This window comes from Episyrphus balteatus, chromosome 2 (assembly GCF_945859705.1).
Source record: "Episyrphus balteatus chromosome 2, idEpiBalt1.1, whole genome shotgun sequence".
NCBI classification, from domain to species: domain Eukaryota; kingdom Metazoa; phylum Arthropoda; class Insecta; order Diptera; family Syrphidae; genus Episyrphus; species Episyrphus balteatus.
The window spans coordinates 1,811,334-1,838,299 of record NC_079135.1 but is presented as its reverse complement, the minus strand read 5'-3'; the positions used below and the strand labels follow the sequence as shown (position 1 = coordinate 1,838,299).

General features: G+C 33.4%; 1 protein-coding gene across 1 annotated transcript; it reads right to left on the bottom strand.

The window, feature by feature from the left end:
• Window positions 1-26,966, bottom strand: LOC129910725 (collagen alpha-1(III) chain). The gene is made up of 12 exons (XM_055988214.1): window positions 26,891-26,966; window positions 26,588-26,775; window positions 7,383-7,515; window positions 6,537-6,886; window positions 6,059-6,461; window positions 4,630-5,988; window positions 4,018-4,572; window positions 3,665-3,964; window positions 3,049-3,606; window positions 2,190-2,303; window positions 1,765-2,073; window positions 1-1,655 (listed from the first exon to the last, which is right to left on the bottom strand). Exons 2-12 carry the CDS (start codon window positions 26,612-26,614, stop codon window positions 418-420), a joined length of 5,346 nt encoding a protein of 1,781 aa, XP_055844189.1. The 5' UTR covers window positions 26,615-26,775; window positions 26,891-26,966; the 3' UTR covers window positions 1-417.

Genomic DNA, 26,966 nt, shown 5'->3' with positions numbered 1-26,966 from the left:
TACATAAAGATGTTTTTTTTTTTTATAAATTATGAACAAAGATTTTTTTTTAAGATTTAAATTTAGATTAAGATTTATAGAGAAAGTGTATTATTATTAGTTGGTTATGTGTGTATGTGTGTATTTTTTATAAAGTAGAGGTGGAAGAGAGGGCGAATAATCAACGAAAGCATCAACAACTTAACTTATCGAAAGTTTAGTTCTGTTTCCTTTTACAATTTTGCCGAAGATTTTCTTAACAAATTTCATAGTAACAAGTCGCGCAGATAAATATGCAGTCTAAAATTCTAAAGGTTTTTTGCTGAAAGTTAAAATTTTATTTAAATTAAAGAAAAATAAAAATAAAAATTTTAAACTGCATATTTTTAGGTCCAAATTATAACAAAGTTCCATTTAACCATCATCATCATTTTTAGTTTACTGATCAATCTCAAGTTCATCTTCAAATTCATGTTCATGGCCCTTAGAGTGCGAATGACCCTCTTCGTGGTGCTCATGACTTTCAGAATTTGAACGTTTCTTTAATCTTCTATTTGACGATGGCAGACTTTGAGTACAGGAACATGGGCACATGCATTGTTCATTAGACTTATAGGGACTTGTAAAGGCTGCCGGTATCACAGGAGTTGTTTTCTGATTATCGCAAGCTTGCAACGAACTGATATGAGGGAAGAAAACCACTGGCATAAAAGCTATGACAGCGCCCTCTGGCAGATTATTAGGAGACAAAGTAGCTGGTAGTCCAGGTTGTTGTGGGTACACCGGAATTTTATCGGGTAGTGCAGCTGGCATTACATTATTATAGGTCGAGGATTGTGGTTTGTAATTCGATGAACTTCTATCGTTGTTGTTGTTGATGGTATTTGATGTTAGTGTGGCCTGGGAGCATGGACATTTAGCGTCTGGGGAAGGAACATTAATATATGAGATAGGGGAAGTAGTGGGTGTTATGTTTGTAGGATAGCTGGTGAGTTTACTTTTGTTATCGACAAAATTGTTAATATTTGTATTTGTGTTAATAGTTTTTTTGTCTATGTTTGTGTTAGGGTTTGGGTTAGGTTTTGGGTTAGGTTTTGGGTTAGTTTTTCTTGTAGGTGTTGGGGTTATTCTTTGGAAAGGTTTAGTTGTTGTTGTGGTAGTTGTTGAAATAGGAAAAGGGGTTATTCTACTACTAGTGTTCTTATTATTTGGAGGAATACTCAACCCGATTTTTGGTGGACGGTCAAAGGCATTTTGTCCAAGGGAACCTGGTTTTGGAGTGGATGAGGATGGAATTAATTTATTTTTTTGTTGTTCTAAAGGGGGAAATAGACTAGGTTCGTAGGTTTTACCTAAGTTAAGGGGTTTTGGGGAATCTAGGGGTGGTAAATAACCCTCGGTTTCACGGTTTGATTCACGGGGATTATAGGGACGGTCTCCGGGGGTACCTGGTGATCCTGGGCTACCGCGACCTGGTGTTCCGGGGCTACCTGGGCTACCACGGCCTGGGGTTCCTGGGTTGCCTGGGCTACCACGGCCTGGGGTTCCTGGGTTTCCTGGGCTGCCTGGGCTACCGCTTCCTGGGGTTCCACGGTTTCCGGGTGTTCCGGGAGAACCGGGTGAGCCGTTTCCGGGTGTTCCTTTGTTGCCGGGGCTTGGTTTAGCTGGTGGGGATCCTATGTAAAAAATTAATTTAGTGTTTATTCAGTTAATGTTAGTTTTGAACTTTTGACGAATTCATAATATGGTATAGCCTTTGGTTGCATCCATTTAGAATATTCGTACCTGGGAAAGTTCCGGGAGGTCCTGGTGGTCCGGGTGGTCCAGGTGGTCCGTTTGGTCCGGGTGGTCCGTTAGGTCCGGGTGGTCCATTTGGACCTCCTGGCCCTCCTGGTCCACCGGGTCCTCCTGGGCCACCGGGTCCGAATCCACCGTTGCCTCCGAATCCACCATTTCCTCCGAATCCACCTTCGCCTCCGAAACCGCCTTCGGGTCCATCGATATGATCATAAGCTAAGGCACCAGGTCCTTTAGGTCCTTCTACGTGGCTGTATTTACCTGAGTCATCATGATAGTACTTTCCGTCTTCAATATCTAAATTTTCGAGAAAAAAAGAAAAGCATTATTACCAGAAAACTAATTTTTCATTCCGCAAAATAAACCCCCGGATGCTAGAGAAGATAAGAAAAAACCATAATATAACTACTTACGACGGTATTTACCGTCACCAGGATCGGATCTTGGCTTAGAAGGACGAGGGTTATAATTAGAATAGCTATCACGATTATAGTAATTTGTAGGAGCTTTGTAATTGTTACCAGATTCTGTAAATAGAAAGGAAAATAATAAGGATCAGTAAAAAAGTCGTTTCATTTGCGAAAAACTTGAAAAAAAAAAAGATCCAATTTCAGGACAAAAAATGAAACAAAATATAAAGTGCATTTCAAAGCGTCATGAAGCCTTATTATCTAAGAGTTATTATAGCCCCCCACAACACAAACAATATAATTTCCTTTTTTTTTTGTATATTAATTAAAAGCTTAAATTATATGAAAATGGAGGTTAGGTTATTTTTGTGCGGTTGATGAGAAATCAAAATGGAATTTAATACAAAAAAAAAAAAAAATAATAAATAGGCAGATTGTGTAGTCATATTGTGCTGTTACGGTTAACATTTATATACGATTAAAACGGAGGGGTTAACGGCCATTCTGGAAGAGATTTGTTATTATTGAGAAAAATAAATTAGTTTTGTTTGTTTTGTTTTGATTGGCTATGGTATATATATAAAAATATCAAAGGTTTTCAAGCTTGATAGTGAAAAAAAAAATATATATAAACTTTGCAAAGCTGCGACAAAATTATGAAAAATACATTTTTCTGAATTTGGAATGAATTTTGCAAATTTACAAAGTGATTTTTTTTTTTTTTTCAAAATGTCCTATCAAGCGTGAATACCTTAAATTTTTGTTTGTAAAAAAAAGTTAGAGGAAATGTTATTAGTTGCATTTTTAAACAAAAACCTACAAGAAATTGGTTTCGCACATCAGTTGTCACATTCTTGCTAACCTGAATCCTGTGCGCCGAACCCAGGAAAACCAGACTGACTCAGGAATTGATATTGTTGGTCCTTTGGTTGATCATATGGATTACGTAAGCCAGTTGATATTGGGCCTGGAGGTCCTGGTGGACCTGGAGGTCCGGATAGGCCAGGATTCGATGAGCCTGGTTTTCCTGGGAGTCCGATGGGTCCAGTCTTCGAGTTGTCAGCTTGTGCTTGTGGTCCTGCTGGTCCGGGAAGACCGCCTGGGCCTGGTTTGCTTGGTCCAAGTGGACCGGGTGGTCCAGGGGGACCTGGTGGTCCGAATGGTCCCTTAGGTCCTTGGGGTCCGGAAGGTCCCGATGGGCCTGAGGGTCCATTAGATCCATTAGGGCCGGTTCCCCCATTTCCACCAACTCCGCCAAAACCACCAATACCACCCACTCCACCATTACCACCTACTCCACCTTGTTCACCAACAACATGGGCATAGGGATCAGCTCCAGGACCATGCACATCTTCAGTATGCTGATATGGCACCAAAGATTCTACATATTGGCCTGAGCTGTCACCTTGTCCAGTGTTTTCTGTAAAAATTAAAAATTAGTAATTCAGTTTTTCAAAGCTTTTGGTGTTGGTAATTACTGAAAGCTTGAACATAACTGCCTTGATCATCAGACGATTGGGCTGTGAGTGAGATTGTTTGTTGATTTGTGTTTGGTTTTTGTCCGAATGAACCATTTGGACCTTGTGAATCTGCAGTTCTTGAAGGACCGTTAGAAACTTTTGGTCCCGAAGATCCTGATGATCCTCCGAAACCTCCTATTCCCACATTTCCAACTTCCCCATTGTTGCCTAATCCAACGTGTGGACCATTAATATTTTGATATTTGCCAGAATTATCTTCTGAAGGTCTAAGAGATCCGAGTTTTTGATTGTTGTTAACTAAATGACAAAAATTAAGATTTCTATTTTTCAACCTAGCATTGTTTACTTACAGTTTGATTGGCTATTGCTTCCTCGATTAATTGAGCTAGATGATGATTGTGTTCCTAAACTGCTGTGACCTGGTGGTCCGGGAGGTCCAGCAGGACCCTTTTTGGTTGGTCCTTGTAGTCCTGGTGGCCCAGGTGGTCCAGCGGGACCTGTACTACTTGGTCCTTGAGGTCCCAATGGGCCTGGGGGTCCAGGTGGTCCACCAGAACCGGGTTTAGACAATCCAAGTGGGCCGGGTGGTCCATTAGGTCCATTAGGACCATTAGGTCCATTAGGTCCTTGTGGGCCGGGTTTTCCAAATGGACCATTGGGTCCTTGTGGGCCTGAAGGTCCAAGTGGTCCTCCAGGACCACCTGCTCCATTACCACCGACTCCACCGAAACCACCAACACCCCCAACTCCGCCATTTCCTCCGAAACCACCTTCTGAACCAATCACATGACCATAAGGATCAGCTCCTGGGCCATCTTCACCTTCAATATGAATATATGGCACGGGTTGTTCAACATATTTGCCATCATTGTCATCCCCTGAGAATTTTCCACCGCCAGTATTTTCTGAATGGAAAAATATTTTAACCTCTGGAATTTTATTTCCCTTCTTTGTATACTTACTTGTTCCTTGCACGAAGCTTCCCTCGCTGTTATATTTGGATATTGGACTGACTGTTGATGGAGATGGATTTGAGGCTTCACCAAGTTTATTATCAATATGAGAACCGTAGTCAGAAACGTCTAGTTTGTTTGTACTGCCTCTGTTGTTATTTTTGTTGTTGTTAACCCCATTGAGGCCATTGGATCCTACAATTCCTTGAAGATCATTTCCAAAAAGACCATTATTTACATTGGTGCCTACGGCAACTAATAGTCCGTCATTGCCTTTTCCTAGTCCAGATGATCCACCTTGACCTCTGTTATTTCCACTTCCAAGTCCAGAAGATCCACCTTGACCTCTGTTATTTCCTGTTCCAAATCCAGAAGATCCACCTTGACCTCTGTTATTTCCACCTCCGAGACCAGACGATCCACCTTGACCTCTGTCTCCAAGTCCAGATGATCCACCTTGACCTCTGTTGTTTCCTGTTCCAAATCCAGAAGATCCGCCTTGACCGCTGTTTATACCATCTCCAAGTCCGGATGATCCACCTTGACCATTACCGTTTCCACCTCCGAATCCGGATGATCCACCTTGACCATTGCCATTTCCATTTCCACTTCCAATACCAGACGATCCACCTTTACCTCTGTTATATTTGTCTCCAAATCCGGAAGAACCACCTTGGCCTCTGTTATTTCCGTCTCCAAGACCAGATGATCCACCTTGGCCATTACCGTTTCCACCTCCGAATCCGGATAATCCACCTTGTCCGTTACCGTTTCCACCTCCGAATCCGGATGATCCACCTTGACCATTGCCATTTCCACTTCCAATACCAGACGATCCACCTTCACCTCTGTTATATTTGTCTCCAAATCCGGAAGAACCACCTTGGCCTCTGTTATTTCCATCTCCAAGACCAGATGATCCACCTTGGCCATTACCGTTTCCACCTCCGAATCCGGATGATCCACCTTGTCCGTTACCGTTTCCACCTCCGAATCCGGATGATCCACCTTGACCATTGCCATTTCCACTTCCAATACCAGACGATCCACCTTGACCTCTATTATATTTGTCTCCAAATCCGGAAGATCCACCTTGGCCTCTGTTTATTCCAGTTCCACTACCTGCACCAGCTCCAGAACCGAATCCTCCACCTCTACCTGGTGGGCCAACACCTGTATTATCTCCCACCCCAAATCTACCTCCGTCACCGACTGGTCCAGGAGGACCAGGGGGACCTCCGGGTCCATTTGGACCTTTGGGACCGCTTGGCCCATTCGGGCCATTAGGACCGTTGGGTCCGTTAGGGCCATTTGGACCGCCAGGACCATTTGGTCCGTTAGGACCACCATTAGATCCATTGGGACCATCTATATTTAAAAAAGTACATGAATGTAATTAACTACTAAATAAAAACATGCAAGTGAGCGGCTTGTTTACCTGACCCTAAGCCTCCTCCTGATCCAAATCCACCGACTCCACCATTTTGGCCAGTTATATGATCATATGGATCGGCTCCAGGACCCTTTCCTCCATCGAGATGGCTATATTTGCCCGAATCATTCGAGCCATCATTCTTAAAACTACTACTGCCTCTAATGCTGCTAGCTCCACCTGCTAGATTTGCTGCACCTCCCTTGCCCCCACTTGTAAGTCGATTGCCACTGCTTCCAAAGATTGGTAAGCTTGCTTGTGCGGATCCTTTTAAAACAATTGGACCCTTTTGGTTAGTATCTTTGTTTGTTAAACCTCCAAAATCGAATGGAATTTTCACTGGAGGAGCCGGAGTTGTTTTCGGCTGCCCGAATGCAATTTTACCTCCAACGAAAACGGGCTGCTGCGTCTGAACAAATCAAAAAACAAAAATAACCTTCAGAACTATAACTACCATGACCACATCTCACATTTCTTAACTCACAGTGTCATCTGAGTCAAATGCGAATATTGGGTAATTTGGTCTAGCTCCGCCTTCAAATTTACCACACCCAACTGGGAAGTATAAATCTCGCCAATCTACATTAACACCCACTCGTTTGGCTCGGTCTCCATCGCTCTGCATCGAGCTATCACCAGCCTCAGGGAAGACCTCTACCGGTTTCTCAGGCTCAACGGTCCTATAGCCGTGAGCATCAGCTACATAATGCACTACCCTCAGAACGGCATATGGATCAATCCATCCATAACAACCGTACGTAACCCCATCCGGGCCACGTGATTCATGATGAAAATTACCGGTCTCACCGATATCGTAACCGTAACGGTAGGCACCTATTCGTACACAATAACAATATGGCCGTTTTGGATCAATTTAAAAGCAAAAGCGTTCAACAAAAAAAGCAGCGGACGATCGGAGTGTTTTTTTGTGGATGTATCTATATTATTTCCAGGATCCACCCGGGCTCCGTAACTTTTAGTTGTTTGTATTTTTTATATGATTGGTTACCGTTATATTTATATATATATATTTACAATATAATGTTGTTTGTTAAAGTTTAATTATATTAAAAAATGTTTTAAAGTTAAATTTGAATATAAAAAAAAAAAAAATATTTACAATCGTTAAAAAAATACCATTAAGGTATTTTTTCTAGTATTTTGCAAGAAATCTACTACATTATAATCGCACCAAAAAATTCCACCATTAAAAATTCCCAAAATTTTGTTTTTTGCGTTGTGTTTTGTGTAATAGTGTTTCTTTTTTTGAATTTGTGTTTCTTTGTTTTATAAAAAAATATAAGTGTTTGTATGAATGTTTAGTACTTACTTGTGTCAAAGTTAGAGGTATAGTATTGAGTATTTGTAGTTTTCTTGTCGTTAATATCTAAGATTAACCTGCGGTTCTCTTTGTCAACTACGCGGGCGGCAAGAATTTCTTGCAACGGCAAGATGGCGAGCACCTATAAAACAGGAAATTAATTATTAATTTTAAGTTTTCTACAAATTTTTGTTTTATTTTATAAAAAAAAAAGTTGAATTTAACTGAACGCAACCGAAATGAATGCATTCAGTGGAAAATTATTTGTATTTTATTATTTGTTTGTTTACCTAATGTAAATTTATTTTTCAGTCGCTTCACTTAATTCAACTGAATGCCACCGACGAAGATTTCGAATTTAATTGAGAATTTAGGATAAATGTACTAGATTAGACCTTGATTTGATGGATTTAGTTGAATCTATGACCTGCATATGCATCGATGCCAATTGCATTTAATAGCTTTATTTTAGTAGTGTTCCTTTGGTGGTGGTATGCTATTGATGATAAAAACGATAATCTAGTACTACCAAACATACAGTCCCATTCCATTCGAGCAGGGAAGCGTCTGTAGATGATACCTAAGTAGTTCTACATATCGCTTACCTATTGGCAACCACCAACAAAGGAACGCGAATATCACTAAATCAAATAATGTAATAGATTTTTACTAGGATGAATCTTGAGATATGATATAAATTAAACATAGGTTCAACTGGAGGCAATAGCCTCATTCAGAGATGGCAAAAATTGGATTTTTTTTGATTTCCTACATTTGTTACGTCTACTACATAAATGAGGTAGTTAACGTAGTTTAATGTAGTTAACGTAATAAAATGTAGCAGACGTAGCGCTAGACGTCAAAATGTAGTTTGAAATGCCAATTTTACCACCAAATTGTCAAAGTCTTATTCAAATCGAAATACATAGCTGTGATAGTGTAAATTTGAATAGAATATTTGAAACCAGATGGACTTGGGGTGGTTTCTTTGAAAAGGTTTTACTTTACGAAACCAAATTCTCAAGAAAACACAGCTATTTTTTTTTTAAATATTTTTGAAATATAACGTTTTTTATGTAGTTATTGCACGTAGCAAATGTAGGTAGTACCTACATGAAACAAATCAAGCGAGTAGTTTATTCGATTAACTACGCGTAGTTAACCGAGTAGATTACCTGACGTAATCTACTCTGCCATCTCTGGCCTCATTCCTTTCTAGGTCGTAAACTACTCATAGTCTAAGAGCCGACAGCATATTTTGGCAGTTTTGATGTAACCGAAATTCGAGTGTGCACATATCTAGATATGCACCACAGTATATCAACGGAACAAGTCTGGCAGTGATCTTTTTCAGCTTTCCCTTGCCAGACGCATCCAAAGTGCAGCAAAAAATCAATTTTTGGCGTTTTGGTATAACCGAATAAATGATACACCAAAAAATCATAAAAAATCCCCTGAATTCGAATCTGTGGGTACCGCAAGTTTCTTTTTCAGCTTTCCCCCCGCCAGACCGCTTTAAAGCATTTTTAAGTGCATTTTTCTAATAAAAAACCTAATTACTTATTTTCTGTTAGGTATAACCGTATGATGGTAACAAATTAATATTCTATGTCTATTCCAGGTCTAGAAAATATAATTTTTAGCCAGCTATTTTTCAGCCTTCCCTCTGCCAGACGCATCCAAAGTGCAGTCAAAAATCAACTCTTGGCGTTTTGCTAGGTATTACCCCATTAAATGATACACCAAAAAATCATAAAAAATCCCTTGAATTCAAAAATGTGGGTACCAGAAGTTTTTTTTTAGCTTTCGCCCCGCCAGACCGCTTTGAAGCATTTTGAAATGCATTTTTCTAAAAAAAAAACCTAATAGCTTATTTTCTGTTGGGTATAACCGTATGATGGTAACAAATAAAAATTCTATGTCTATTCCTGGTTTAGAAAATATAAGTTTAAGCCAGATATTTTTCAGGCTTCCCTCTGCCAGACGCCCTTAAAGGTTTCCCAAACAGGTTTTTCCATACAAAAAACACCTAGTTTCTGTTTTTTTCTTATAAAATTGAAATAATATTTTTTTGTTTAGAGTAACCATATGATGGCCAAATATTAACTTTCTCTGCCTTTTCCTGATTTAGAAAATGTAAGTTTAAGCCAGTTTTGTTTCAGCCAACCCTCTGCCAGACGCCCTAAAAGGTATCTCAATATTACGGGAAAGTTAGATTTTGCTATATGGGGCATGGGGGTCTATGAAAAAAAAGGCATAAAGACACGAGTCGTAAACCAAATTTTGTTCAATCGCACCAAGAGTCATTTGGCCGCCATTTTTTTTTTTTTTTTAATACAAATTTTAGTTTTTCACATAACTCGCGTATTTTTGAACCTACAGAAAAAACAATGTATGACAAACTTGAAATAATTTAATTTTCTACAATATATGTTAAATAACATTTTTCAATTATCCCTTTGGTTTAAAAGTTAGGGTGTTTTTTTTTTAAACACGTCAAAAAGTGATTTTCTTATTTTTGTCATATCTCTTTTACTTGAGCTTTTTTTAAAAAAATTGTTCGTAGTAAAAGTTGTAGATCTTTTTATTACCTTTATTTGTTTTTCGATTTGACAGACCGTATTCGATCTGTAGGCAAAAAACTTCAAAAAATTGCAATTTTTTGTATAGGGACAAACAAAATGATTCTTGGTGCTGTTGTACAAAATGTGGTTTTAGACTCTTTCGATCCCTGGGTTTATGCTCTTTTAATCCCTGAAGACAAAATGCATTTCGGATTTTTTCCCAGACCCCCATACCTCATATAGCAAAATCTAACTTTCCCGTAATATTGAGATACCTTTTAGGGCGTCTGGCAGAGGGTAGGCTGAAACAAAACTGGCTTAAACTTACATTTTCTAAATCAGGAAAAGGCAGAGAAAGTTAATATTTGGCCATCATATGGTTACTCTAAACAAAAAAATATTATTTCAATTTTATAAGAAAAAAACAGAAACTAGGTGTTTTTTCTATGGAAAAACCTGTTTGGAAAACCTTTAAGGGCGTCTGGCAGAGGGAAGGCTGAAAAATATTTGGCTTAAAATTATATTTTCTAGACCTGGAATAGACATAGAATATTAATTTGTTACCATCATACGGTTATACCTAACAGAAAATAAGTAATTAGGTTTTTTATTAGAAAAATGCACTTAAAAATGCTTTAAAGCGGTCTGGCGGGGGGAAAGCTGAAAAAGAAACTTGCGGTACCAACAGATTCGAATTCAGGGGATTTTTTATGATTTTTTGGTGTATCATTTATTCGGTTATACCAAAACGCCAAAAATTGATTTTTTGCTGCACTTTGGATGCGTCTGGCAAGGGAAAGCTGAAAAAGATCACTGCCAGACTTGTTCCGTTGATATACTGTGGTGCATATCTAGATATGTGCACACTCGAATTTCGGTTATATCAAAACTGCCAAAATATGCTGCCGGCTCTCGGTCTATCACGACTTAATGATTTTTTAGTACTAGAACTACTATAAGCAAGGCTTATAACTCATTTATGGCCAATAAAAAGTACCGTTAATCTTTTTTGTAAAAAACACATCCCAATACAACAACTAATTTGGGAGTAATGCATTCGTTAAGTATCTTAAAAATTAATTCACAAACTTTCATCAAGAACTTACTTTTAAGTCAAAAGAATATAAAAATAAAATCGCCCACAAAAAATAAACACTTTTACGAGTGCAACATCTGCTATTTAAGTTTATAAAATCCCAAATAAGGTATTTTAGAATAACTTCAAAGTTTAATCGTAATTGAATGTCATTTACTTAAAAAATTAAAAAAAAAAAAAGTAAAATACATTCATTCAAGACAATGAAAATAAACAAAGGTAATTTTGTTTATTTCAAATCTTGCACCTACACAATGTCTAGGTAACACCATTTGTTATCTTATAATGTGGCTTTGAAATTCAGGGCAACAACCGGATTTTGTTGCAGACATTATGGGAGTATGTCATTATTTATATGTGGTTTTGCTTCAGTTAAGATAAAATTAACAACTTTTATGTTAAATGGGAAGAATTTAAATGGTTTGTCATTGTTATAAAGAGCTTTATGATTAACTCGAATAATCATTCAATGATGTTAATTCTGTTGGATACTTCATAGGTGGTTGACATGAGAGGGCAAGAATTTGATACAAAAAGGTCTGAAATTTTCAAAATTCTTGAGGGACGATAAAAGTTTGAAGAATTTTAAACTATTACAATTTATTCCACTTATCCACATTCCATTTCCACTTCGTTTGATTTGAATTTTATGTAATATTTTTATCTCTTGGCACCAATTTTGGAGTGAATGCGTCAAGCATATAAAATATCTTAAAGAAGTCTTACATCAAAGTAATCTTGAGTATGCGAAATTTGTACTAGATTAAGCAATTAAACCTTTTAAACTGTCTTCGTGTACTAGAAACTTCTTATCTCTTATTTAAGCCATTTTACTATATTACAACAAAGAATAGTCTTAAATAAGCCCATCGTTGAAAATAAATGTTAAAAAATATAATTTGTTACATCGAAGACATTTCAATGAATTTTTATTGTCAACATCAAAACCATTTGTGAAGTAATAAAAAAATAACACCAAATCAACACAAAAAATAAACTCATCCTTAGTTTTTGAACTACTTAACTGAATGGAACGGAATTACAAAAACCATTTAATCTTTGTTTTCAAAACATTTCACCCCAAAGGAATAGAGCATTAAGGTTTTATAAATTGCCTGTGCTCTTCAGTTTGGTACTTTTGCTAATGGAGCATGTCGGGTTATTTTATTTCTCTTTTTTTTCTTAAAGGCAAATTTTGTTGTACTTTATGAATATTTTTCCATGCCAATCTTTAATTTAAAGGAATGTTATGTAAACTTTTTGACAGAATCATACATTTCATTTTATTTTTCGATACCTAAAATATTATTATTAATGCAAATTTAATATTTATAAATAAGGTTGGCTTAGTAATAAAAAGGTCTTTTTTGTGGCACCGTTCCTTTGGAGGTGGTAAACTACTTATGATTAGATGATCTAGTACATTTTCTACTAGAACTTTTCATGCTCGAATAGATGGGAGCATTGTTTTCTTTTAAAATGTGTTCTATTGAAAATCGCATGGAAAGTAGTAGAAGTACTTTTTACCATCCAAAGGAACAGAGCTATTTCTTAAAGGACAAACAGGATATTAAATTTACAAAACTGATTCACTTCAGTTGTCATGGAACTTTGGTTTTTTTTTTTTTGTATGCCCTCAACCTCAATTTAAACCGAAAATCATGATTGTGGGTAAAGGCATTTTTGATGTTTCATTATATCATTTAATTTCCATTAAAGCAAAAAATATACCCTAAACTTGAAAGTGTTATGGGTTATAAATTTTCTAACGATTTGAGCCATTATCCTTCAACAAAACTCATTCAATTTATCAACATAAATTAAAATTAGTCACGTTTCCCTTAGGGAAAAAGGCGGGTGTGCTAAGTAGCTGGTAAGATGTTACAAAAATAAATGAAGTAAAAATAAATTGTATTTTTAAGGAAACCCTATAAATTGAAGTAAATTATATCCAACGACCTTGACAAAATAAAAAAGTAAAAAAAAAAACTCAATCGAATTTGTTTTAATTTTTTTACTGAATTTCTTCGGTTGGATTTCTATTGTATCGATAATATGAGAGAGCCGTGTCGTTAGGAAGGTCATCTTTGGGGGTTATAATTCTTCCATATTTTTTTAATTCTTAATTTTACTCTTTTATAATTTCGGTACCCAAAATCGTGAATATAAAACATTTTTGATCAATGAAATCTTTTAAACTTAACATCTTATTCTTTTTTCTAAGAAAAACTCCCACATTAAGAATTTTCTCTTCCAAAAAAATAAACTCTCCATTACCATCAACATTCCTGTGCCTCTGTTCAAAATATGAGAAAATACCTCATCTCTATGAATGCAATAAGAAAAATATTTGTCGACATTCCTTTTCTGTTTTTGTGTAATACACAAGCTATTTAGTAATTTTGAAAAGAGTGTGTTAAATAATATAATAGCATCGTCTGCATATTGATGACAGTTTATTATAATTTCCACTACCAAAATTTTGACGACCTTTAAAAATCAACCAGAAAAATTGGTACCAGTTAGTATCTGTGCAACATAACTAACCATACTATTTCATGAAGTAATAAATTTTAATCAAATGACCACATTGATAAAAACTAATTTAAATTTTAATTTAAAATATAAACAAGTTTAAAATATAAAAAAACACACAAATTAGATATAATTTAAATCGTACAGGTAGTCATCAGAAATTTTGATTTTTTTTTTTGTTAATTTAAATTCTCATTTTGATGGTAGTATCTATTATTTTTGTTTAAGGTAAAGTTAAACAAATAAATATACATAAATGTTCAGAACGTGTTTTTTTTTTTTTTTTTTATTTTGTGTGTTTTCTTCAAAAGAAGTCATGCTAATTTATTTTTATGCTAAATAGTTGTTATTCATTCAAGGTATTATAATATTTCTATTACGCATGTGCTTATAATGATCATTATGGATTTATTTATTATTATGCTGTTCCTAAGACAAGCCTAAAAATATAGTCAAAAAGAAACAGGAATATATACTTCCGTAATTTTTTTTTTTTTTTTTTATGTTTATTTATTCAGAAAAAGCAGAATTGGAGTAAATTTAGAATCACGTGCTGTCAATTTTATCAATGTTGTAAATTTGTCAAAAATTCTATTAGGAGAGGTCAAGGTACTTTTTGGGAATAAATTTTGTAATTATTCAAATTTTATAAAATTAATAATGTATTAATTAAGTTCATGGGAATCGAAATTTAATTTGATTGAATTAAAATTAGGAAAATGGATTCTAAAGAAATTTAAGACTGAACAAATTTTGCACACAGGGTTTTTTAAATCTATAAAACTGTCAATACATTAGTAATTTTTATATCGATACTTATTATTAGGATTCCAAGTAGGTATAGGTATCGAATAAATATGAACATGCATCGAATGAAAGCGTCCAACTAAAACTTCTTATTAAGGGGCACGGTAGTGCCCAGCCAAGTTCTCTAGCAACTTTGGCACTACACCCTTATTTACAGGAAACAACTCAGGCCATTTTCGACCCCCTCTAACTTCCACACCAAAGATGCTAGAAAGTTTGGGTTCAAATTCGTATCAATAAAATTTTGATTGTTTACTTGGCAATTTTTGAAATAACTTTAAAAATCGGTAATTAAAAGAAAAATTGTCAAGAGAACAATCAAAATTTTATTGATACGAATTTGAACCCAAACTTTAGAACTTGGTACACTTTTACATCTCAGTACTTTTTGTGCCAGAATAATTTCAACATAGGAGAACTTGGCTCCTTTTTTAACAGTAATGTTTTTGTTGTGATTTTAATTTACAGAATTAGCCCTGTTCCATTGAAGGTGGTAGTTTACTCATGAGTAGATCTAGTACTACAATCAGCACATGCTGTTCTGCGGGAGAAGAAGGAATGTTGTTGTACTAGATTTCTACTCATGAGTATTCTACCACCTCCAATGAAACAGGGCTATTAGCCGCGTTCCTTTGGAGGTTGTAGACAATAAGATGAGTAGATGATTCGTAGATCTAGTACTACAATTAACACATAATCTTCAACTCGTGTAGATAGGATGTGCACTTTGTGCAGTTAGTAGATAATACCTAATACCATCTACAAAGAAAGGCTCCTTCTATTAGCTGCGTTCCTTTGAAAATATTTATCTACTGCTTAGTACTAAAAGCTGCTTTGAACTACTTTTTCAATACAGCAAAAGTAGTTCAAAGTAGTTTTAAGTACTAAGCAGTAGATAAAAGTTCCCAGAGGAACGCAGCTATTATTTATTGGACTCACAGCATATAAAAGTACAAAGACTACCAGTGATACAATAGCAGGACTTATCTGTTTCTTTAATTTCTAGCTTTAGCCGAGTAGTTTTGGAGGTGGTTGATTAGTCCTTAGTAGAGGAAGATGGAAATCTAGTACAATACTACCAATTTGAAATGCTTCGCTATTCCAGTAAACTAGCATATCTTTGTAGGTGGTACACTACTCTAGAGTAGATGATCTAGTACATTTAGTACATCATCTTTATTTGAATTTATACCACTGCGTCATTGCAGCGTCACCACACTTCTTGCTGCGTAATGAGTCAAAAAAAGTTTTTGTGGTGCTATTAGTATAGACCGTTCGCATCCAGACATTCGAGTGAAAATGTAAATTAGTGAGAAAAAATTGGTATGAATGAGAAGATAAACCAAAATACTCTACAAACAGAACTAAGGGCCATCCGACGTTGTTATCATTATAATTTACCTACCCTTCTTTTCTTTGAGTCACCCTAACCTTACCTAACACTCATACCTTTTAGTTTCATTGAGAATAATAATTTTCCAAAACATGGAATTCATTAAAAAGCAAAAAAAAATAAATCTCCACACATAAGTCGATTAACATTCATGTTACCATTCATGAAGATAAAATAGAAATATTTGTATGTACTCAAAATTCCACCTGCACCCTACCATTTTGTTGCGCGATTATTAACAACTGATTAGTCTCGCTTGTGTGTGTCAAAAATGTAATAGAAGGGGGTATCTTCTTCAAATTCATAATGCTCTCGTTTTTTTTTTTTTTTTCTTTGTTGAACAGAAAATAAACAGCTAAAGAGCAAGTCAATTTTTGAAGAATTTATTCAATGTTGTCTTGTCAACGGGCGCAATCCGTTTAACCGATAACGTTTGACAATTACTGTCATCAAAAGCCAAAAGCTTCCCATTGTTTGAGGTAAATCTTCTTAAAACATAAAAAAAAGAACATACTCAAAAGAAACACAAAAAGAGCAGAGACAAAAAAAAACAAAAAAAAAACAGAAACGTTATGAAATTCATTCACGATAATGAACCATCTGAACACTCCCCTAATGGAATTTGAAATATGGATTATGGCCCTGCAAGCTAAAAGCGAAGACACACGAGGCATAATAACGATGATTATGATTATTAAATTATGATTTTTTTTCTCTTCTTCGTTTGTGCAAATAAACAAGACCGCAGCAACCAGTAACTCCAGATGTTATTGTTATTCCTAATATATTTGCATTCCAAGTAGGTGAAATGTTATTTAAAGGTATTCTGGGAACGCTTAACCATTTGTCTTCTTTTTGTTGTATTTAAAGTATAGTGCGGAATAATTCAAAGGAATCGAAAATAATGATTGATTTTATTGTTTAGCTGTCAATATAATTATTATGAGATCTCAAATTAATGTTGAAATTAAGGTCAATTTTGCACTCACCACGCCATCTACCGCCACATGTAATATCCCAACAGGGAATTCATGTTGACAGTCGATTCGATACTGGGTTATGTAAGAAGACTGAACGCACGCATGTGGAATGAAATGACGGTACAAGGTACCTTTTGTGTGGTAAACACAAGAGCATCTCTCTGCATCTTGCGAACATTGCATCTCCAACGTCAACTCAAAAGTCAAGACTCGAGTTGTATATATTGCGAAATCGATGATGTTCAGCTTGGGAGTTTGCCATTGCATTAAACCAGCCGATGACTTGAGGATAAAATGAAATACACAAGTGTGTGCGGATGAGCACTCACGGTACATAAATAAAAATGAAAACGAAGGTCAGAGTCATCAAGTTGATACTGGTCAGTAGGTTTATTATTGTTTTCTTGTTTTTATTTTTTATCGTATGTTGTTGTTCCTACCATGCAGGCAGGCATTCGATCCGTTTAACGATCGTGGATATAAAACGAGGGCACAAGTCGTCTGAGCAGTTCGCAAAATATAGTGGATGTTGGGGACAAGGATTCCAAAAGCGATCACGAAAAAAGATAATGATACCTGGCTTTTAAAAGAGTAGACTTAATAAAGGCCCTCCCTTGGAGATCGAGATGACCTCGTTATAAATGCGTGTCCAGCTGGATTTATTTAATCATGATTTCTCGTCCGCGAGTGGAGGTCCCTCCATAGGTTTATTTCAAGGAATTTTTCTTGATATCTTTTGGAATTTTATTTTTTCAAAAAAAAACTTCCTGAGAAAACATAACATCTGTCTGAGTTATGTAATGGCTTTTTTTGAACTTTTGCGATACGCAACGGCAATGTCAAAATGAATAATGTAGTATATTAAATTCGCACTAGGGGACATTCTGTTCGCTTTGGGAATTTTGAGACAAAGGATTGTTGTATAGTGACGATGATATAAGTTTAAAAAAAAGGCCGTACTTTACCCGCATTCCTTTGAAGGTGGTAAACTACTCATGAGTAGATGATAAGTAGATCTAGTACTACAATTAATGCATGATCTTCTACTCGAGTAGATAGAATGTGTAGCTGGTAGTACTAGATTTCTACTCATGAGTAGACTGCCATCTCTAAATGAACGCAGCCATTGTTATTCTGTAGTTCTGTTTGATTTGAAATTCTTTTCTAGTACATTGATGTGTTCATTGACTTATCTAAACAAAAAATAAGAGGTTAAATCCAAACAAATTTACTTGTTTGATTCAACAAACACACTTTTTATAAACGAGTATCTATCTGTCAAAATTATGACAGTAGGTAAATGTCTTCTTTGACTTTTTTCCATCGGCAACTTAAATATCATACTTGATGACATAACTTGCTTCAACTGACATTATATTCTTCACGCAAATTTTATTTGACATTGTCCTGAATGTAAGATTCACAGAAAAAAAAACATCTCATAATAATAATAAATAATTTATCTCACCAAAAATTATAAAATTTTGTTATTTTATATTCATTTCATATTGCTGTAATGACACTCACCTGAAAATAAATAAAAATAAAAAAATATGTTAAAAAGACATTCATAACATTTGAAAATGAGAAAATTTACATACAAATATGAAAAAAAAAAAAAACAACAACAACAGCATGTCAAATAAGTTACGCAGATTTTATATGCCATCACAATTGATGACTATATTATTATATTTATTTTTATTAATGAATTCCTATTTTGTGTGTCATGTTAACTTCCGAAATTTGTTGTGTGCACGTTTGAGTTAATTTTTGGGACACTTTATGTTGATTTTTGGTACAATCTTTGAATTTCAATTTTTGTCTTCAAATAAAATAAAAATAAAAATGTTACATGACTTTTGTGAGAGTAGGGTTTCGGTTTCGGTGCGTATGTTGAATTTTAAAATTAAAGTTGAGATTTTATTGTTTTGATAAACATGGAAAGGGTCATCAACTTGTTTAGTACTTAAAAACGGGTCTGATGAGTTTTGCTACTGAATAAAATAATTATTTCCTTTGTATATAGTTACAAGTGCAAAAAATGTATGTGTCAGGGTTAAACCGAGAGGAAGATAAGAAACTTAACGGAAAACAATTAAATTTTTATAGCAAAGACATTTATGTATGTTTTTTTTTTCAATCGTAAAAATCTATTAACTTTTGTTTGTAATAGAATAAGTTTCAACAGTTAAAAAATCAATTAGATACATGTTAATAAGCTATGTAACTGTCAATTTTATGGTTAAAACTTCAAGATGGATTGGCGGTTGGCCTTCACACATTTATTGCATTTTCATATCCGTTAAATGCTACGTCTACACTCTACACTTTAAAGTAACCCCCAGACGAAGACCATGGTAGTACTAGATTATGAGTATTTTCTCTGAATTGAGTTTCAGTTAAATTAAATATTTGTGCTAAACACATTAATTTCTTTGAAGTGAAAACAACAAGAAAATATTTTAGACCATTTACACAATGAATTAAAATCTTATTTAGAAAATGTGAGAAAGTGGGACAATTTTTTTAACTAGTTTATCCCTCTAACATCAATCGCAAAGTCAGACATACAGTTAAAAAGAGTATATTTCATTGCAGTCCATTGTTTTCACTTTAACTCTTTCAAGATTGACAACTTCACAGTTGTTTTGTCAGGACTTACCTATTTATTGTCATTAAAAACAATACACATGTGAAATTTCTATAAAAATTACTAAAACATAAATAGAGCATAACTTTGACAGTGGTGGAAAAGTAAGAATGTCCAACTCGTGAGTTGTTTACTAGAAACCGCACATTAACTGAAGTCAATGCAATTGCTATCTACTCCCGCAGAAGATCATATCTAGATGGTAGTACTAGATCATCGGTTACAATTCTATTCATGATTACTTGCAAATGAACACGGCTATTAAATAACAATTAACTGTGTTGAATTGAATAAAATGAATACGTCCAGCAGATAACTAAATAACCAACCCTAAAGAAATTTCAAATGAGATATCTAGAATAGTAGTAGATTATTAAAAAAATATACATATGATAAATCTCGTGATTTAAATATTATATAATGTAGATTGGAAGTAATCTCAGATTTATGATATGAATTATATAATAGCTGTATAATTGAGTTGTTTTAACTTTAAATTTACTGAACCACTTTAATTTTGTTCTTTTGGTCTTGAAATTCAAGTTATATTTATTTTGGTCATATGTTTCCATTAGTTGAAAATAAAAAAACAACAAGAACTCTGAATATTTTAACTAAGAAGGTTGGTCATCACTTTCCTATAAAAAAAAAAAAAAAACAAGCAAAAAATGCAGTCTATTGAGTTGCTGACGTTGCTTACAGTTATTTTGCCATTTTAATGATATTTTATTTAACTTGAAATTTACCAATCCAAGGTCATTTGCAAACAAAAATTTATATATTTGAACTTTTTAAATATAAAACAAAAAAGTCATCTTAATCCAGTTTATCTGGTTGTTGAATATATTCAAGAGTATAAATTTAATCGATTTTTGGAAATATATTTGTTGTAGAACTTGTTTCTTTTTTTTTTTTTTAATGGTGGGTTGAAATCTGCTATTTAAATTAGAACTTCAAAAAGTTAAGAGAATTTGCTTTTAAAATAATAATTTTGTTAAACTAAAATTAGCAAGTGAATAAGTGAAAGTTGGTTAAGTTCTTAGTCTTGACAGGAATTTATAGCTATGTGAACCGTTATTTCTTTTGGGATTTTTAAGTAGGAATACAAAAAACGCTCACTTTTGGATGGCCTTCAGATTAAAAGTTTCAATAGCTCTCGTTCCATTGGAATTGGTAGACTACTCATGAGTGATATTTAATTGATCTATTACAATTTACAAATTTCTGCTCCGGTAGATAGGAATGTGTTGTTGATAGTACTAAATGAGTAGTCCTCCAACTCAAAAAGAGCGTAGAGCATGAAAAAGTTAAATGATGTTTGAGAGAACTAAACAGAAATGTCAAACTTAAAGTTCAAAAGTCAAAATTTTGTAAAGAAATTACTACAACACATAAAACACCCATCGTATGACATATACAATTCTCAAACTTAATAGGCAATTGAACACGCCTTATCTGTCTTAAGTGAATGCATTCAGCTATTCATTAACAAAAACTGGTCACACTTTTTTTTCCTAGCTCACAATAGTTTCTTTTTGAATCTATAAAAACTTGATTCTAATTAGAAAGAACCTCAAAAGCACTGAATTTTATATCTAATATTTCGTAATATTTTGTAGCATCCAAACACCTATTGAACTCTATACCCACAACTCCACATGACACTCGAATTAATCAATAAAATCAAGAACCACGAAGAATAAATAGAAGAACACATAAAAGAAATCCATTGAAACACTCTAGAATGTCAGTTACGCCAAACTTAATGTAAAATTTATGACAACGACTCTGTGTGTGTTAACCTCAATTATTTAAGATAGAAGTTCTTAGAACTAATTTTGTTATTGAAAAGACTATACCAAGAACAAAACCATCATCTGAGTCAGGGTATTATAATATGTAGGAGAACGAATAAATGTGTCAGCACAATTTAAATAACCTGCATGAATGTTCAGGCCAGGACAACAAAACATTCAACCGTTATTCGTTATTTATAACTTTAAGATTGTTGAAACGGATATGAAATGTCAAATGATCACCTGAACTGACAAACCAGGGAACTTGCATTGTTCATCGCAGCCACACCGTTAAGAAGTGTCGTTAAGTTTTATGACAGTGAAGGTCATTACTGTGATCCGTTTGTTATTGTGAATTCTTCTTTTCGCACACATCAACACCGTGTGATGCAAAAACGAATTTCGCATATTTTTTAGATAAATTAAGTCAATAACACAATATTCAGTAAAAAAAAAAAACTTTCGTCCAAAAGTTTGATTAGCACCGATCATCATTTAAATGACGATGATGTAGTTTTTTTTAAGAAATGATTCAATTTTTTTCAGTTTCAGGTTGTTTGTCTTTGGCATTTTTTTTTTATAGACCATGACATCAATACTTGTACTGACACAAGCTGATACCATACACAAAAGTTTATGGACATTTTTGATGGGATTTTAATTCTTTTTCGAACAGGTGGAATATGCAAATAAGGAAGAAGAAAAAATACATAAAAATGTATATAATGCATGACTTCAAGGTATTCAATTATTCTAGGCCTAATCGATAGTTCTGCGGTTACAAACGAGTATCATGGAAACAATGATGACGCATTACTTCTATTCAAATTAATATTTAATCTGTCCAAGAAATTTTACTTCCCTATTTGGAAAATAAATGGAAATTTAAATCAATTTTGAGTTATTTTCTATTGATAGTCAATAACACACATTAATCTAATTTGAATCTTTGTTTATCACGGAATTATCACAAAAAACTTATGTAATCTTGAGTTGTTTGAAATATTCTGGCGCTCGCTCTACATTGCTTCTTATTTAAAATATATTCAAAATATTTTATTTTGATGACAATGGATTTAATTAACATTAATTTATGATCAAGAAATTGCAAGATCATCTTCATATTTTTTGTATTTGCCTTGAGTGAATGAAGTAAACATGATACTCTGTGATCGAAACGCATTGACACAATAAAATCATCAATATATATGCAAATTTTTTGATAGGTATATCTTGCGTGAAGAAATGTCATCACGGATTTGATGGTTCATTTATCATTTTTTAATATTTAATTTTTATGATTAAAATACATGATGTTTGTTATGTGAATGTGATAAAATATTGTATCACAATCAATTTGAAATTCTATTTATGGGATTTGTTTTTTTTTGTTTTTGTTTTTTCGTGTGTCTTGTTTTTCTTGAAAGACAAAAAGCCTACCATTTTTAAAATATTATAAAACATGTACTCGTGGGCATAATCATTTTGTGACAAGATTTATGTCTAAGAAATGTTTTGAAATAATCATGTAATCAATTTTATAGGTCTATCAATCAGCAACAAAGTTACAAGTGACTTTCGTTAAGTTGACCGAAAATTTAAAGAATGATACAAAATCGAAATATTTACATAAATGAACAAACCTTACTCAAAGTGCCGTATTCAACAAGCGCTCACAAAAACTCTTGTTGGTGCTATTCATTTATCAACCCTCTCAAAGTAAGGAGATGAGGAAAAGTTTACTTAAAAATTTTTCACTTTTTACTTAAGTGAGGTTATTTACATTTACTAGGGCCCATTAAAATTTACCAATTTTCCTTAGTGAATAGGCCGATGACCGTATTTAAATTATCGATGAATACGCCCCCTCGTAGTGGAGAAAATAACAAATGATCTAGTACATTTAATTCTACATCGACACAAGCTCCTCTAAACGAAGAGATGGGGAATCACATTAGTCGCGTTCCTCTGGACTACTCATAAGTAGATAATTAGTAGATAAAGTACTACAATTAGCACATGATTATCTGCTCAAGTTAATAAGATGTGTAGTAAATAGTACTAGATTTCTACTGATGAGTAGTCTACAACCTCCAAAGGAACTAGACTAGAATTATTTTGTATTTTGTAGATTATTTTTATGTTTAAAGTTTAAGTATTTTATATGGTTAAAAGTATAAGCATACACATAATAGCTGGAACCTGCGTTACAGAAAAAACACTTCAATTTGCTTCAGCAGAAGAGCAGCTGCAGTTGTTAGTACTAGATCATTGTTTTCATCTACTCATAAGAACTTCGGTTATTTGAAAAGAATGGGGATAATTTTATATTTTAACCAGTTAAATACTTTTTTCTAACAATTAATAATTTTTAAAATAATGTACCTAAAATTTTATTACATTTCTGTTCAAAAGAACTTATGAGTACTTTCTCACCCCCGCAAAATAACGCACGTTTTAATCCAATTTTGTAAAAATAAAACAAATAGCGAATACATTATTTTTGAGTTTTTTTGTTTTTTTTTTTTAACGTTTAAATATTTGGACAAAAATAAATGATTTTAGTGCCTAGCCTAAGGCTCAATTTCAAGTGGAGCAAAATTTGATGACTTCAGTCATTATCATCACTTTACCATCCAAACTTTTGCTTATAGTTTCAAGAGTAAATGACCTCTAGTTATGAATAAATCATAAATCTCCGATAAGATTATTGAACTTTTATGATTTTTTATTTTCGCTTTTTGATAAATAATAAAAAAAAAAAAAAGAACATTAACAAGAAGCTTAAAAGCTATTAGATAATAGTAATCGGTAAAGACCTAATCATACTCGTTTTGTCTTCCCACAGAATAAGGGAAAGTATCATCCACAAAATTTCGTGTTTGATAAATATAATTTTATTCTAATAAATTTAACTTAAATATTTCGAGACAAAATTAACATAAATCCAACAAGTCTTTGCCAAATGAAGGAGCAACTTTCAATTTCAAGTCTATAAAATGTAAATTTTAGCAATTTTTTTTTATTTAAGAAGTTTTTATTCTCTGGAACTGTTTTGAATGTTGAATTTAAATTATTTTTATTTGTATCCATGCAAAATACCTATATTTTGAATATAAAAAATACATTTTGTTTCTAACATCTATAATGCGCTTGTTTTTTACTATGCTTGTTGTCCTTGAAATTTAAAAGATGCCATAATATTGCAAATGACACAAATATTCGACACGCACATGAACATTTTTTTTTCAAGAGCCATAAACTTTTGCGTCAAGGTGTATCATCACATGATAAATTGTAAGATGAACATAACAAACAACAAATCAAAGATGCACATAAAAACTTTGATTTTGAAGAAGACGATCTTAAACTGCATTTAACTTGTGAATGTGAAGTTGTCTAAGAGTCAGCTTTTTATAGGTTCTCGGTTGATAAAAAATAAAAAAAAAAAATAATCCTTTCACTAATTTAATCCATCTGATTCATTGGAATCCACCCATATTCATCAAAATAATTTAATTTGATGAGATGACATTTAAAAAGATTGAGATTAATATATAATTTGGACGGTTTCAAAGCCTTTCCAAGAATATACTTTGTCTGCATTTTTGTTTTTTTGCTTTGGATTGGTTTTGTTCAAGGGTTTTTCTTGGTTAAGGGAAAAAAAAACTAAGGAAGGAATGCTGACTTAATGAATGAAGGAATTTGTTGAGTTTGGATAAAACAGATTCAAAGAAATCCATTACGAGTTTTAAAGTGGTTAAGAAGTTCGCTAGGACTAAGGTCACTTAAACAAATGAGTTTATGAGAGGTCAGTGATCTATTGGCTGTGAATGTTATGTCCGATTGCTAACTTAGACATTTGGATTCAAGCCTCACTTTATACTGGATGTTTTCTCTTCGTCCACGAGTTTTAACTGGGCACCATTCGTGGGCGTCTATGACGTAATAATACCATCGCAATAACTCCAAATGATATTGTCAATCGATTGCGAAAAATTTGTAATGAAAAGTTTTAAAATTACCCTGAGGATATGAAGATATTTTAATACGCCGATTTTTAGAACCTAACTAAAGATTTTCAGCCACGTAACGTAATTTGGAGATGATTGTACTAGATTTTTATTTCCATCTTTTCATGAGTACTTTATCAGCTCACCTATTAATTAGTTTTATATAGTATACTTTAGTCGATGAATCGATACGTATTACTTATCGGAAGCCCATTGGTTGCTTGTTCCGTTCTAAATTCAGGGTATTAAATCACTTAGATACCAAAAAATGGACAAGGTTTTTAGTATTTAACTAAGCTTATTACTTAAAAATTGATCCTCGTCCGGTTTTTTGATGAGCCAAGGCCAAGTGACTTAAAAGTAACAACTCTCAACTCGAAATTTTTTTTGAAGAATGCAATGCATCAATCCTCAGTTCTGTATGCTGGATTTGAACACGAAATCTTTGATATGACGGTCCATTGCGCCATTTTACTACATTCTTCTAACTGTTTTCTGAGAACTTAAGTTTTACGTTAGGTAAAGCTAAACGGAACCAGAATGAAACTTTAAATACAAATAATATTTTTTGATGGAAAAATTTCAATAATTCATAATTTTTGGCACTTTTGACGCATCTCTTAAATATCCTTAAAATTTAACAGAAATGTTTGCAATTGAAATAACTATTTCAGCGGTATTGCATTTAGGTTAATGTAATGAGTGCATTCAGCACCAAAACAAACTGTCATCAAAATTCTGTATCTATTAAAACAATAGACTTCCTATATTTTAGCTTTGTTAACAAATTAATGAAAAATATAATTTTTTTTAACAAACAATTTTGCTTCTATAAAGTCTTACAGAAACTGTTAAACCATCTGTAATGCTTTATAAAAGAAAGCAAAGTTCTAAGTTAGGATGTCAAAATGCATTGTTATATTATTTCAGAAGTTCAACTGTAAAAATGCAATATTTACAAACTGAATAATATCAACAATAAATTGCAACAATTAAGCGAGTTATTTCAAAAATTTCAGACAACATCATAACTCTTAACTGTCATCTGTTTTATTAGCCTCAAAATATCAAACCACATGGAAGCTGGTATGGTCTCTTGGTGGCTATTTAATTGCAAAATATCCATAGTTTCAACACTTCACAAAGATACATCATCTGTCATATATAAGTTGGCTATATTTTCAAGCAAACCAATCAATTATCACGTTATCATTATAAAGGTACACTCCCATATAGCGATATTTAATAGTAGTTGTGCACAAAATTTGTGTAATTGAGAAAATATTGGTTTTAAAATTTTTTTCTGTTATTGTTGTTTTTGTTTTACCACTTTGTATTGAAGAAGAAAAAAAATAAAATATTTATTTTATCACTCACCATGCAAAATACTGCACGAAGGCTCATGTTGTTTTCGTTTTGTTTATTTAAACGTTCGGAAAAAATTAGATTAAAAAAATATAAAAAAGTTAACTTTACACACAAAATCACAGCCAATAATACGTAGAAGTTTGATTAAATCGAAATATAAATAAATTAAACCACGATCACTTAACGATTAACGAATCCTAGAAATAAAAATTAAAAATTTTTTGTTGTAATTAATTTTAGTCCTTTATGGCAAGGTCTCTCAAAGGGAGAGAACTATTTTTTTTGTATAATTATTTTTGTTTAAAGCCTTACAGTCTTAGGCCAGCAAAAAGAACCAAAAACAGATCGTACAGTTAAATCGATCTTAAGCAACTGAAGACGATCTTCG